Consider the following 14,516-nt stretch of genomic DNA (forward strand, 5'->3'; position numbering starts at 1 on the left):
TTACTGGAATCAGTAGTGCCTTTGACTGGAATCGGTAGTGCCTGTATTTGAAGTCAGTGTTATTTGAAAGTGAGCCACCAGTGTTTGTTTTTGGAACCAGCAGGGCCTGTGACTGGAGTCACACTGCCTGTATTTGGACTCAGGAGTGCTTGTGGAATCAGTGCTGAATGTTAATTAAATGACAAATCAGGAGAAGAGCTGGGAGATGGAATGTCACTGCCTCTCCCCACGTGAGCTGATGCCCTTCCCCCACACGGGAGTCACAGCCCCTCCCCCAACACTGAAGTCACAGCCCCTCCCCACACGGGAGTCCCAGACCCTCCCCAACATGCGACTCATAGACTTAGCCACTCCCATATGAACAACTAGAAGGGTCACCCCTCACCCACACTGGAGTCACTCCCCTCCCTCCAGAGGACTCCAGCAAGGGGTCCCCCTCCCCCAGTGACCTCTAGAGATTAGGGTGACCACCCATCCCTAATTTTCACGGACTGCCTGTAATTTCGCCCTGCCGTCTGTTGTCCGTGATGAAAGGCTTAACAGATAGCATTTGTCTGTAATTTTAGCCTTTCACCACAAGGGCAGTGGAGGGCAGAGCGAAATTACGGGCAGATCAGTTTCCCCAGCTGGACTGAAAGGCAGGGAGTCTCCTGTGCTCTGAAGGAGAGAGGGGCAGACAAAGAAGAAAAGGCCTTCTTGCCAGGGTGTCTCCTTCCCTAAAGAAATGGAGGCAACTGGTAAATCTGCAAATGAAAAGGGGCCTGGAAACCTTTGACTTTAACCAAAGGAGTCACTTGAAGTTTTCTGATGACAAAGATATTTTCTTTTAGCGAGGTACTGTAAGGGTGTTCCAAGGTGAGCTGTGGAGTGTGTGGTTTTAATGGAGTGTTATAAAAAATGTTAGTACTAGGTATAAACTGTATATTAGTCACATCTGTATTTGAGAAGCACTTTTTTTTATTTAACCGAAATGTATTTGCACATTTTGTAGCAGCCTATATTATGATGTAATTGTATTTATATAGTGCTTACTACCCCTGACGAGGCGTCAAATGCATTTTTAAAATAATGACGTACACATTCACAGTTCTTTCAGGGACCTCGGTACCTCATAGTACTAACAAACATTGGCAAAGCCAATAGGTCTCATCTACGTAAGAGTTATTGGCTTTGCCAATGTTTTTAGCCATGTTATACACCAGAGTGGCTGATGTTCATGGATAAAAGTTAGTGGCATAATGGTGTGGAGTGGAGTAGAGTGGAATAGTAGTAGTGGCATAGAGCCTAGTGGTGCAGAGTACAGTGGTACAGAGTACAGTGCAGTGTGGTACAGTGCAGTTGTTTAGAGTGTATTGGCGTAGAATGCAGTGGTTTAGAGTGCAGTGGCATGGAATTGCATGGGGTAGAGTAGAGTGGCATAGAGTGCAGTGGAATAGAGTGGCATACAACAGAGTGGCAGAGAGTGCAGTAGTGTAGAGTGGTGCAGTGGCATAGAGTGCAGAGTAGACTTGCGTGGCAGAGAGTGCAGTGGCGTAGAGTGGATTAGTATAGAGTGGTGTGCAGAGTAGAGTATAGTGCTGTAGAGTGCAGTTGTGTAGAGTGGAGTGATGCAGAGTAGAGTGGCATAGAGTGCAGTGGCATAGAATGCAGTAGTACAGAGTAGATTGGTGTACAGTACAGTGGCGGAGAGCGCAATGTTGCAGAGTAGAGTGTCAGTGCAGTGGTGTAGAGTGGAGCAGAGTGGCACAGAGAGCAGTGGTGCAGAGTACCCTGGTGCAGAATAGAGGGCAGTGGCGTACAGTGCAATTGTTTAGAGTGCATTGGCGCAGAGTGGAGTCGCATGGGGTAGAGTAGCATAGACTGCAGTGGAGTAGAGTGGCACACAATAGAGTGGCAGAGAGTGCAGTAATGCAGAGTGGTGCAGTGTAATAAAGTGCAGAGTAGAGTCACGTGGTATAGAGTGCAGTGGCGTAGAGTGGTGCAGAGTAGAGTATTGTTGATTGGTGCCATGCAGAGTAGAGTATATTGTCTAGAGTGCAGTGGCGAAGAGTGCAGTGATGGCCATTACAGTGGCATAGAATGCAGTAGTACAGAGTAGAGTTGTGTAGAGTGCTGTGTTGCAGAGTAGAGAGTCAGTGCAGTGGTATAGAGTGGTACAGAGAACAGTGGCACAGAGTTCAGTGGTGCAGAGTAAAGGGCAGTGGCATACAGTGCAGTTGTTTAGAGTGCAATGGCATAGAGTGGCATGGGGCAGAGCAGAGTGGCATGGAGTGCAGTGGAATGGAGTGTATTGATGCAGAATGTAGTAGTTCAAAGTAGAGTGGTATAGAGTACAGTGGCAGCCAGTGCAGTGCTGCAGAGTAGAGTGTCAGTGTGCAGTGGTATAGAGTGCATTGAACTAGAGTTGAGTGGTCAGGGTGGCACAGAGTACAGTGGGGTAGAATAGATTGATTCAAAGTAGAGTGCAGTTGCAGAGTGGAGAGGTGCAGGGTAGAGTGCAGTGGTATAGAATGCAGTGGCACAGAGTGCAGTGGCATAAAGTAGATTGTTTCACAGTAGAGTGAAGTGGTTTAGAGTGGAGAGGTGCAGGGTAGAGTGGAGTTGCATAGAGTGGTATAGAGTGTGATGGCATAGAGTAAAGTGGTGTGGAGTGCAGAGGTGCAGAATAGATTAGAGTGACGTACAGTGTATTGATGTAGAGTGCAGGGGCATAGAGTTGAGTGTTACAGAGTAAAGTGTGCTAGCATAGAGTATATTAGCTCAAAGTGCAGTGGTGTACAGTGCAGTGTTGCAGCGTGGCATAGAGTGGAGCTGTGCAGACTAGATTGGTGTTGCCTAGACCGGAGTGGTATAGCATGCAGAAGCACAGAGCACAGTGGTGTAGAGAGACGTAAAGTGCATTGGCATGGAGTAGAGTGGTACAGAGGTGAGTAGAGGGGCACAGTATGAAGTAGCACAGAGTGCATTGGCATAATGTGGAGTGTTTCAGAATGGAGAAAAGTGTAGTGCAGTGGCATGGAGTGGAGTAAAGTGGAGTAACGCAGAGTAGGGTGCAGTGGTGTGGAGTGGTGCAGAGCAGAGTGGAGTATGGATGGTGTTGTTACACACTGCCATTACAGACAATACATTTTTGATTCAAATGACTATTACGTTTGCACAGACATACAATTTTTGCAAATCAAACTATACTGTGCACAGACCATGTGTGTAAATTACATCACCTAGTGCAATGATTTGTTTTAATCATGTAAAGGTATTTCTTTCCAGCACACTTCAGAATTAACAAAAATGTGCTTCATTTGTACTCCTAATACTGATATTTTCTGAAGTTTATTTAAATGTTGTCATGCAATAGAAAAAACTCTTTCCTAATCCAAGTATCCAGCAAGATTGTTGTGTAAATCCTCTCACTTTGAAGTCAGAGAAAGAAAAGTAAACACTAAGTTCCCACCGAAGACAGAGCCTGACATTTGACTTTGTTCTTTGAATGCACAGCAAATGTGATGAGATAAGAACAAGATTTACTGGCCTGTTTACAGAAAGGGAGCCCTCGGAGGGATACCGTAAATAAGGTTTGGGCAAGGGAAGGGACAAACTCAAGCTGCATAGTCTAAAACAAATAAAGCCAGCAAATTGAAGGCAACAAAATGTGAGTTACAAACCACAAGGCCAATGGCAAGCAATGGGCAGAATGCATTCCCAAGGAAGCTCTTGAATGTACTTAAAGTGACAGCCGTGGGATATTTTGTGGGGGAAGTCCAGTATTTTAGTCCAGTCTGCATCTTGCACAGGTCTGGCCACATCAGTCACCCAGGTAGTATGACGAGAAGACCTGGAGTGGTTTCTATGTTGCAGGAAAGGTCTGTGCACCCATTCTATCAGTTTGCCACCAGTTCCTATGGTGTAGAGCTTCTGGCACACCTCTTGTAGGGTTAGTGCTAGGTGGCAGATATGAAATAGGGCATTTAATGATTATTTAAGGTGGTTGTAAGTAAGGTGTTGACCGGGTTGAAGATGGTAGTCTGCCACAAGGGTTTGGAAATTTAGTAGCTCGCCACCCAGAAACAAATCCCACAATTTTAATACACCTGCAGCATGCCACTGATGGAGTTGCTCTGAGCACAGCCGTCCTGTGTGAGAGGGAAGGCTTAGCAAAGGTGGTGCAGGAGCACAGTTTTGTTTTCATGCCAGTGAGTTTACAGGTTCTAGCAAGGCAAGAGAAAGCGGTGCATGATAACGCCAGATGGTGATCCGTAGAATGGTCAGTAGGAAACAATGAGCAGTGCATAAAGCCCTCCTTAAAATTCATTAAGGATAAACCCCATCTCATGCAGGGAGGCAGGCAGAAAGCCCAGCGAACCACCCATTGGACCTGTACAGCTGAATAATAGCATTCTAAGTCCAGAAGGCCTAATCCACCCGCAGTCACGGGTAACTTTAGAGTGGAAAGAGCTACTTTGCTACCCCAGCGACCAAATCAGATGTGCGGCATGTCTGAAGATGGAATGAAGGATGAGCAGGGGAAGGTTTGCAAAATAATACTGTCATCGGAGTAGCACACCATCTTCACTAGTGCCACGAGGTCCACTACAGAAAGCAGAAGAGAATACCAAAATACCAGAATACCAAAAAGCAAACTGGGCTCGGAGGGACCGTGACGCTCTGCTGATATTTCCATCCTGCAAATCAGTGGAGAATGGTAGATATTAATCACTAGGCATCAAAAGATAACTGTTCAGTTAAAGAAACACTAATTACATTTTAACATTTTTACTTTTTGTTTGTGCAATTTACATCCCAAATATTTTGAAGATTCTATGTGTACTTGACACTTAGGGATAACCCAGATCTCTAGTTTGGCTTTTTCTCAATTTCAAAACCATATAAAGACATGGACTAAGCGGGCAATTGCCTTGCACAACCTTGCAAGGGGTCTGGCCCCTGCTTACCCTTCACAAGCACGAACAGCGAACCTTTGCACCAGAAGAGTTTGCCAAGGTGGATGGGTGTTGCTTGTTCAACCACCTGACAGTGCCTCTTCTGTTTCACTCCTGTGTGCAGAGACAACTCCCCAGGTACCCAATTTCTTCGAATAGTCTTGGTGAACCCATCTTGTCTGATTTTAGTAACTGTCCCACCTTGTTCTTCTCTTCCTTATTTATCCAGTTCTTAGCAACAACCTTTGAATTACTTGCCGTGGTTCTCCCATTTGATCTCAATTTCATTCTCCTCTTTTATTATCTTTGATTTGTGACCTGGACTCCAATTTCTGAGATAAATGTAGTGTCCCAGACATACACTCTAGTGCTGTGAGACTGTAGACAAGTTGCGAGACTGTCGCCCACGCCATCTGCCATGCATCATTACATTTTGTTTAGGCTGAAAGTCCATGGGTGGTTGAGGTGAGGCAGATGTTTTTGTTCAATTTGTTTAAACTAGCATAAGGTTAATTACCTTAATGTTTCCCAAACTGTTTGGCAGGGGTTTTAAACTGTTCCGAAACATAATCAAAATTTTGCTGTTTCTTTCTCTTGAAGAAAGTTTGGGTAGATTTGGGTAGGGGTGATGGCCTTGACACAGTGCTGTAGGGCATTCATTTACTACTGAACAAGGACGTAATGTGACACCTGAATGTAGCAAAGCAGAAGGCAATCGCAAAAAGACCACAGTGAATAAATAGTGCTATGTTAAAAAAGAGTAAATAAATCCACTGACAACATAGTGAGGCATGGCCTCTCTTGCGTGTGTCTGTAAAACTGACTTTGTTGTTGAATTTTTGTCCAGAATTTCGACCCTTTGTCCTGAATTCTTGTCCTGAATTTCTTTTACAGTCATGTCCAGAATTTGCCTCAATGCCAGGTGGTCACCCTTCTAGATATAGGAAGCACAAATGCAATGGCTGGGGGAAGGGATAGGGCTATAGCTCCTACACCAGCCTTGGCTCTGCTTCTGGGGCTGTGGGGGATCTGCAGCTCCTACACCAGCCTTGGCTCTGCTCTTGGGGCGGTGGGGGATCTGCAGCTCCTACACCAGCCTCAGCTCTGCTCCTGGGGGTGGTGGGGCTGCAGCTCGTACACCAGCCTCAGCTCTGCTCCTGGGGGGGGGGGTGCAGCTCCTACAACAGCATCACCTCTGCTCCTTGGGGGTGGGGGGCTGTAGCTCCTACACCAGCCTCAGCTCTGCTCCTGCAGAGGGGGAGGGCTGCAGATGCTACACAAGCCTCAGGTCTGTTCCCCAGAGATTGAAGACCGGGAAGAGCCTATCAGTGAAGGGGACCCTGGTGAAAGTGTAGAGAAGCTCCATGGAATCCGCATTGTACAGGGACAGCTGTCCCCCCTCGTAGTCCAAATACACCCCTAGCCTTACGGGCCTCTCACGAGGGAACAGAAGGGTCTCAGTGGAGGTGAGAGCACAGTACTGACCATAGTATCCCTCCACAGCCCAGACTCCGCCCTCAGGTGACCCTGGAATCCATTCTTTCCTCTTCACAGACTCTACTGCGACCCCCACAGCCCACTCCCCCTCCTGCAGCAGCTGCACCTCCCAGTAACGTCTGCCTGACGTGAACCCCTCCCTCCCTAGCACACAGATAGGGGCGGTGAATCTTGAGGGAATGTCAGGCAGGGACTGTTTTCTATTTGTCCATCTCACACGTCTCCCCTTCTCAGACAGGCGGAGGTTCGGATGCGCCGTGTCAGGATCCAGAGTCACCATCACTGCAGAGAAGAGATTCAGAATTAGAGATTTAAGCTGCAGTACAGAGGACTTATCACAAAGGACCACACTGTACTTTACGTTGCACTATGCAGCACCTACCGGGAAGGAGCACACTGTATTAAACAATAGACTGCACTATACCAAACTTACCTGGAAGGAGCGCACTGTGCTGTACTACACTAGACAGTACTTATTTATAGGGGCCCACTGTAATGCACTGTATGGCAACTACATGGAAGAAGAGTTCTGTACTGTACTGCACTAGCAGTACCTATCTGGAAGGACCAGACTGTACTGCACTAGACGAGACCTACTTCAAGGAGCTGCACTGCACAAGACAGCACCTTTCTGAAAGAAGCAGACTGAACTGTCACTATACCACACAATACAGCACTTACTTGGAAGAAGCATACTGCACCATACAAAACACTGCACTATACAGCACCTACCTCAGAGGAGCACATTGTTCAGTACTCACTATACAGCAACTATCTGAAAGGAGCACACTGTAATAAGATAGAGAGCTCCTCCTACACTGCCCCACTAGGCACATATCTGAAAGGAGCACACTGTACAATATACTGCATTATTCACCATCTACATGGAAAGAGCAAACTGTAGTGCACTGTACTAGACAAGAACTATTTCAAAGGATTTCAATGTATTTTGCATTGCACGAGACAGCGTTATATGAAAGGAGCACACTGAAATATCAATATACTACATTATACAGCACTGACTTGGAAGAGGCACACTGCGCTATATAATACACTACACTATACTGCACCTACCTCGAAGGAGCATATTGGTCAGTACTGCGCTATACAGCACCTATCTGAAAGGAACACCGTTGACTGTACAATATACTGCACTATACAGCACATTCCTCGAAGGAGGACCCTATCACAAAGGTCTGCATTGTACTTAACACTGCCCTACCCAGCACATATCTGAAAGAAGCACACTGTATTGTACAACATACTGCACTATACAGCACCTACCTGGAAGTAGCACATTGTACTGTACTGCACTAGCAGCACCTATCTGGAATGAGTGCACTCTAATATACTGCACTAGCCACCACCTATCTGGAAGCCACACACTCTACTGTACTCGCAAGAGAGGACCTATTTCAAGGAACTGCACTGTATTTTACATTGCACTACACAACACCTATCTGAAAATAGTACATTGCACTGCCAATATACCACACTGTACAGCACCTACTTGGAAGGAGCGCACTGTACTATACCATACCTACTTCAAAGGAGCACATTGTTCAGTACTGCACTAGACAGCACCTATCTGGACAGAGTATACTTTTGTAATGTACACAGCACTACACAGTTCCCATCTGGAAGGAGTACATTGTACTGTACTACGCAAAGAGTAACTCAAAGGTGTGCACTGTACAGCTCACAGCACTACAGACCAGCTATCTCAAAGGACCACCCTATATTTTACACTGCACTATACAGTACCTAACCGAAAGGGGCTCCCCATACTGTACAACAGACTGCACTGTACAGCAACTACATGAAAGAAGTGCACTGTACTGTACTGCATTAGCAGCACCTGTCTGGAGGACCACATTGTACTGCACTAGACAGTACCTACGTGGATGTAGTGCCTTAGCGTTAGGAACGCTGGTTTTTGTGACAGCCTCAAGGGCTGGGATCGTAGATACATCAATAATGCATTTCCCCTGGGCCAGAGATCTCTCCTTAATGACAGCCATTTGAACAGCAGTCGGATTTTTTTCTGTGGGAGCAAAGGGTTTTTCAGTTGTGGAATACAAATGTGATTTGTATGCAGTAGGGACGATATCACCCTCATTGAATGTTACATCGGTGAAACCAATGGCACCAGCAATTACTCTGATAACAAAATGCGTTTTGTTGTCTCTTGTGTGTAAGTGTTTAGCTGCAAACATGTCTTGTTGCAGTGCTGAGAATGCATGTGTGTTTGACTGTCCAATATTTGCTTGAAAAGTCAGGACCTATTAAGTCATGTAATGGTTTAATGCGCTGTGCATAAGCTGGAATGTAAGTTCTGCAAAAGTTTAATAAGCTCAAAAATGACTGGAGCTTTTTGATGGTGTTTGGTGGTTGCAATTGTGCACATGTTTCTAGGAATTGGGGCGCTAGGCCCTTTCTTTCATCTGATAATTTGTATCCCAAAAATAGGACACTAAGGAAGGGTATTTTTTTTTTTACATTAAATTTATAGCGTAACTCAGCAAATCCCACAACAATGCAGCTTACCTGTCTTATATGTTGAACAAGATCATCGTCCATAAGGTAGATATTATCTGCATAGGACAATGCCTCAGAATCAATGTCATGTAGAATTGAAGTAACACGTGCTGAAAACAATCCTAGACTGTTCTTATACCCTTGTGGGAGTTGGCAATATTTTTTCTGTGAGCCTAAAGCTCTAAAACCTGTTAGAGCCCTACTTTCAGGTGCTAAATTTTGGCAGAAATACCACTGGAAATATCCACGGTTGGTTTATATTTTTTGCGCACTATAATATTATTAAGTGCTGTACTGTATGCATTTTGTATGGCAAATGTGCGTGTGTGACTTTTTAAATGTCTGTTGTCTAAGACTATTCTTTAGGAATGGTCCGGTTTAGCTAGGGGAACAATGGGTTGTTCATTAGTGAGACAGAAGGTTCAGTTACACCCTGGTACTCTCATGGGTGCTCTAGCTTCATGTTTTATTGGATATTTGGGTTGCGGTTGTGGTTGGGATCTAATTATATGGTAGGGAGAGTCTTTATCCCACGCTACATGGCTGCGATATAATGTGGGTGCCTGAAACAACAGCCAATCAATAGTGCAAGCCTCCCTGAGCTCTCTTGGAACAAGGGGCGAGAAATAGGGCTCAATGGCCTCTTCCCTATATGGGAGATTACGAACCAATTCAGGTGGCCAATTTGTTTCAGCCACTAAAATATTATAAATGGTGGTTACGCGATCCCAAAGGATAGCCTCTATTGTGCGCTCAATGTCTCCTTCTAATTGTATTTTTAGTTTATACAACCTATCAGGTGTGGAGACGCTCATGTCTGCAGTCTCAACTTGTTGTTAGTTGCTTTCACCTCTAGATGCTTTAGATTCTGGCTAACTATTGTGACCTCTGCCGCACTGTCTAGCAGGGCCAGTGCCCACTTCCTGTTCTTCAGTAAATTTCTCACCCTGAGTGGCATTTCGTATAGAAATCGCTGCCACCTTTCTCTTTTTAAATTGAGGTTATTGTTGGGGAAGTTTTTCTTCTTTTTTAACAGAAACTTCTGACGAGTGTTGTGACTCCTTTCTCGGTTTCACCTACTTAGTTTGCTTTTCTGACCACCCACCTTTTCTCACTGCGGTTATCCGGTGAGTCCTGAAAGGAAGGAGACTAGCGTGTATCAGTATATTGATATATATCAGGGGGTTTTATATTATCCCTATTTCTAAGATTATAGTGGTTTTGATAGGTCTCCGAATGTGGAGATTCTCCCATTTCTTTTTTGGGCGTTTGATTTTGTTTATCCCAGCATTTTTTAGAACCCTCAGGTGCTTGCTTGGTAGAATCCTTATTGGATTTGTGGTTTAGTACGTCTATCTCCCAGACTATCCCGACCAATACTAGAGTAGGTCTTGGCGATACTCTTTGGCAGCACGTTTTTCATCCTGTACGGGAACGTCCCGCAGTCACATGCACACTGCTAGTGCTGCTGCTTCCCTTTTAAGACTGCTTAATATTATTGAAGATACTGTGGCCCATTAATTGCATCCTAAAATTCTGGACCGGGGCAGCCTCATATTCATCTTAAATTTGTTTGAACACTTTCAGAAGACTGGCAAGTGTTCGTGTACCATGTGCAGTAGTATAAAGCGTAGCAAATACCGTGCCCCAAGTATTGCAGTTATTTACTGTGGGAACCATCCAAAATGGCAAGCACATAGTGATAATTCAATTTTTTTCTTGTGGTCCAATATGGGGAAAAACAGTTTCCAGTGCATTTATTTTTTGAACTAACGAAAATGGAATTCCTTCTTGTTTGGTGGGTATCTTACCCATGATCAAATGTATAGTGGCAGGGTTAATGCCTGATGTGACTGCATGTGGTTGCGCTGGGGCAGCTTCTACTGGGTTGGTATTCAATGTTTACAACACAAACTGTACTAACAGTTTATATATTGCTGTAAGTTAAACATATAAGCGGCGAACCTCAGTGTGAGAAGGTAGCCTCTTTCTAGCCTTGTTACCCCCACTTTTGGCCTGTTTGTGAGTGTATGTCAGGGTGTTTTTCACTGTTTTCACTGTCTCACTGGGATCCTGATAGCCAGGCCTCAGTGCTCATAGTGAAAACACTATGTTTTCAGTATGTTTGTTATGTGTCACTGGGATCCTGCTGGTCAGGACCCCAGTGCTCATAGGTTTGTGGCCTATATGTATGTGTCACTGGGACCCTGTCACACAGGGCCCCAGTGCTCATAGGTGTGCATGTATATGTTCCCTGTGTGGTGCCTAACTGTCTCACTGAGGCTCTGCTAACCAGAACCTCAGTGGTTATGCTCTCTCATTTCTTTCCAAATTGTCACTAACAGGCTAGTGACCATTTTTACCAATTTACATTGGCTTACTGGAACACCCTTATAATTCCCTAGTATATGGTACTGAGGTACCCAGGGTATTGGGGTTCCAGGAGATCCCTATGGGCTGCAGCATTTCTTTTGCCACCCATAGGGAGCTCTGACAATTCTTACACAGGCCTGCCACTGCAGCCTGAGTGAAATAACGTCCACGTTATTTCACAGCCATTTTACACTGCACTTAAGTAACTTATAAGTCACCTATATGTCTAACCTTTACCTGGTAAAGGTTAGGTGCAAAGTTACTTAGTGTGAGGGCACCCTGGCACTAGCCAAGGTGCCCCCACATTGTTCAGAGCCAATTCCCTGAACTTTGTGAGTGCGGGGACACCATTACACGCGTGCACTACATATAGGTCACTATCTATATGTAGCTTCACAATGGTAACTCCGAATATGGCCATGTAACATGTCTATGATCATGGAATTGCCCCCTCTATGCCATCCTGGCATAGTTGGCACAATCCCATGATCCCAGTGGTCTGTAGCACAGACACTGGTACTGCCAAACTGCCCTTCCTGGGGTTTCACTGCAGCTGCTGCTGCTGCCAACCCCTCAGACAGGCAGCTGCCCTCCTGGGGTCCAGCCAGGCCTGGCCCAGGAGGGCAGAACAAAGAACTTCCTCTGAGAGAGGGTGTGACACCCTCTCCCTTTGGAAAATGGTGTGAAGGCAGGGGAGGAGTAGCCTCCCCCAGCCTCTGGAAATGCTTTGTTGGGCACAGAGGTGCCCAATTCTGCATAAGCCAGTCTACACCGGTTCAGGGACCCCTTAGCCCCTGCTCTGGCGCGAAACTGGACAAAGGAAAGGGGAGTGACCACTCCCCTGACCTGCACCTCCCCTGGGAGGTGTCCAGAGCTCCTCCAGTGTGCTCCAGACCTCTGCCATCTTGGAAACAGAGGTGCTGCTGGCACACTGGACTGCTCTGAGTGGCCAGTGCCACCAGGTGACGTCAGAGACTCCTGCTGATAGGCTCCTTCAGGTGCTAGTAGCCTTTCCTCTCTCCTAGGTAGCCAAACCCTCTTTTCTGGCTATTTAGGGTCTCTGTCTCTGGGGAAACTTTAGATAACGAATGCATGAGCTCAGCCGAGTTCCTCTGCATCTCTCTCTTCACCTTCTGATAAGGAAACGACCGCTGGCCGCGCTGGAAGCCTGCAAACCTGCAACATAGTAGCAAAGACGACTACTGCAACTCTGTAACGCTGATCCTGCCGCCTTCTCGACTGTTTTCCTGCTTGTGCATGCTGTGGGGGTAGCCTGCCTCCTCTCTGCACCAGAAGCTCCAAAGAAATCTCCCGTGGGTCGACGGAATCTTCCCCCTGCAACCGCAGGCACCAAAAAGCTGCATTACCGGTCCCTTGGGTCTCCTCTCAGCACGACGAGCGAGGTCTCTCGAATCCAGCGACTCTGTCCAAGTGACCCCCACAGTCCAGTGACTCTTCAGTCCAAGTTTGGTGGAGGTAAGTCCTTGCCTCACCTCGCTGGGCTGCATTGCTGGGAACCGTGACTTTGTAAGCTACTCCGGCCCCTGTGCACTTCCGGCGGAAATCCTTTGTGCACAGCCAAGCCTGGGTCCACGGCACTCTAACCGGCATTGCACGACTTTCTAAGTTGGTCTCCGGCGACGTGGGACTCCTTTGTGCAACTTTGGCGAGCACCGTTTCACGCATCCTCGTAGTGCCTGTTTCTGGCACTTCTTTGGGTGCTACCTGCTTCAGTGAGGGCTCTTTGTCTTGCTCGACGTCCCCTCTCTCTTCAGGTCCAATTTGCGACCTCCTGGTCCCTCCTGGGCCCCAGCAGCGTCCAAAAACGCCATCGCACGATTTGCGACTAGCAAGGCTTGTTGGTGTCCTTCCGGCAGGAAAACACTTCTGCACGACTCTCCAAGGCGAGAGGGATCCGTCCACCAAAGGGGAAGTCTCTAGCCCTTTTCGTTCCTGCAGAAACCTCAGCTTCTTCTGTCCAGAAGAAGCTTCTTTGCACCCGCAGCTGGCATTTCCTGGGCATCTGCCCATCTCCGACTTGCTTGTGACTTTTGGACTTGGTCCCCTTGTTCCACAGGTACCCTAGATTGGAAATCCACAGTTGTTGCATTGCTGGTTTGTGTCTTTCCTGCATTATTCCTCTAACACGACTTCTTTGTCCTTAGGGGAACTTTAGTGCACTTTGCACTCACTTTTCAGGGTCTTGGGGAGGGTTATTTTTCTAACTCTCACTATTTTCTAATAGTCCCAGCGACCCTCTACAAGGTCACATAGGTTTGGGGTCCATTCGTGGTTCGCATTCCACTTTTGGAGTATATGGTTTGTGTTGCCCCTATCCCTATGTTTCCCCATTGCATCCTATTGTAACTATACATTGTTTGCACTGTTTTCTAAGACTATACTGCATATTTTTGCTATTGTGTATATATATCTTGTGTATATTTCCTATCCTCTCACTGAGGGTACACTCTAAGATACTTTGGCATATTGTCATAAAAATAAAGTACCTTTATTTTTAGTATAACTGTGTATTGTGTTTTCTTATGATATTGTGCATATGACACTAAGTGGTACTGTAGTAGCTTCACACGTCTCCTAGTTCAGCCTAAGCTGCTCTGCTAAGCTACCATTATCTATCAGCCTAAGCTGCTAGACACCCTATACACTAATAAGGGATAACTGGGCCTGGTGCAAGGTGCAAGTACCCCTTCGTACTCACTACAAGCCAGTCCAGCCTCCTACACTCAGCTACAGCCAAGTTGCCTGCATCAGGATGCAATGTATATGTGGCCAATAAAGGCCAGGTAGGACCATCATTGCTCAGAGGACCGAACCTAGTGTGTAGTATTGTGTGGGGTAGGACGCCATAAAGCTAGTTATTATGGTCTTGAAAAGATAGAGGTAAGTATGCGTAAGCTCTGTATTGCGCAGGTATGTAAGCAGGTGTATACTGATGAAATGCATTAGTTTTCCCATCGACTGCTGGAAAATGGACCCATGAATGGAATGTTTCTGTTCTATAGGATAGATTAGCCTCAATTACAGATGTTACAGCTCCCCCATGGGCTATAAGGCCATTAGCTAGCAAATGAGCAGTGAGGGGAGGTCACATGTTTACTGCAATTACCACCCGTTGCGGGTTGGCCATGGTAGATATTCTTGCTCAGAGGT

At 46.2% G+C, this 14,516-nt stretch overlaps 1 protein-coding gene across 1 annotated transcript in view; it reads right to left on the reverse strand.

Moving 5' to 3' along the window:
• Positions 1–969: 969 nt before the first annotated feature.
• The window catches only part of LOC138282948 (E3 ubiquitin-protein ligase TRIM39-like), a 117,575-nt gene continuing 104,028 nt past the window's right edge, over positions 970–14,516 (reverse strand). The window contains exon 6 of the mRNA XM_069221013.1: positions 970–6,716. Coding sequence (XP_069077114.1) covers positions 6,211–6,716 — 506 coding nt within the window. The 3' untranslated portion in view covers positions 970–6,210. The remainder of the gene's footprint in view (positions 6,717–14,516) is intronic.

The sequence above is a fragment of the Pleurodeles waltl genome, chromosome 2_2 (assembly GCF_031143425.1).
Source record: "Pleurodeles waltl isolate 20211129_DDA chromosome 2_2, aPleWal1.hap1.20221129, whole genome shotgun sequence".
In the NCBI taxonomy this organism is placed as follows: domain Eukaryota; kingdom Metazoa; phylum Chordata; class Amphibia; order Caudata; family Salamandridae; genus Pleurodeles; species Pleurodeles waltl.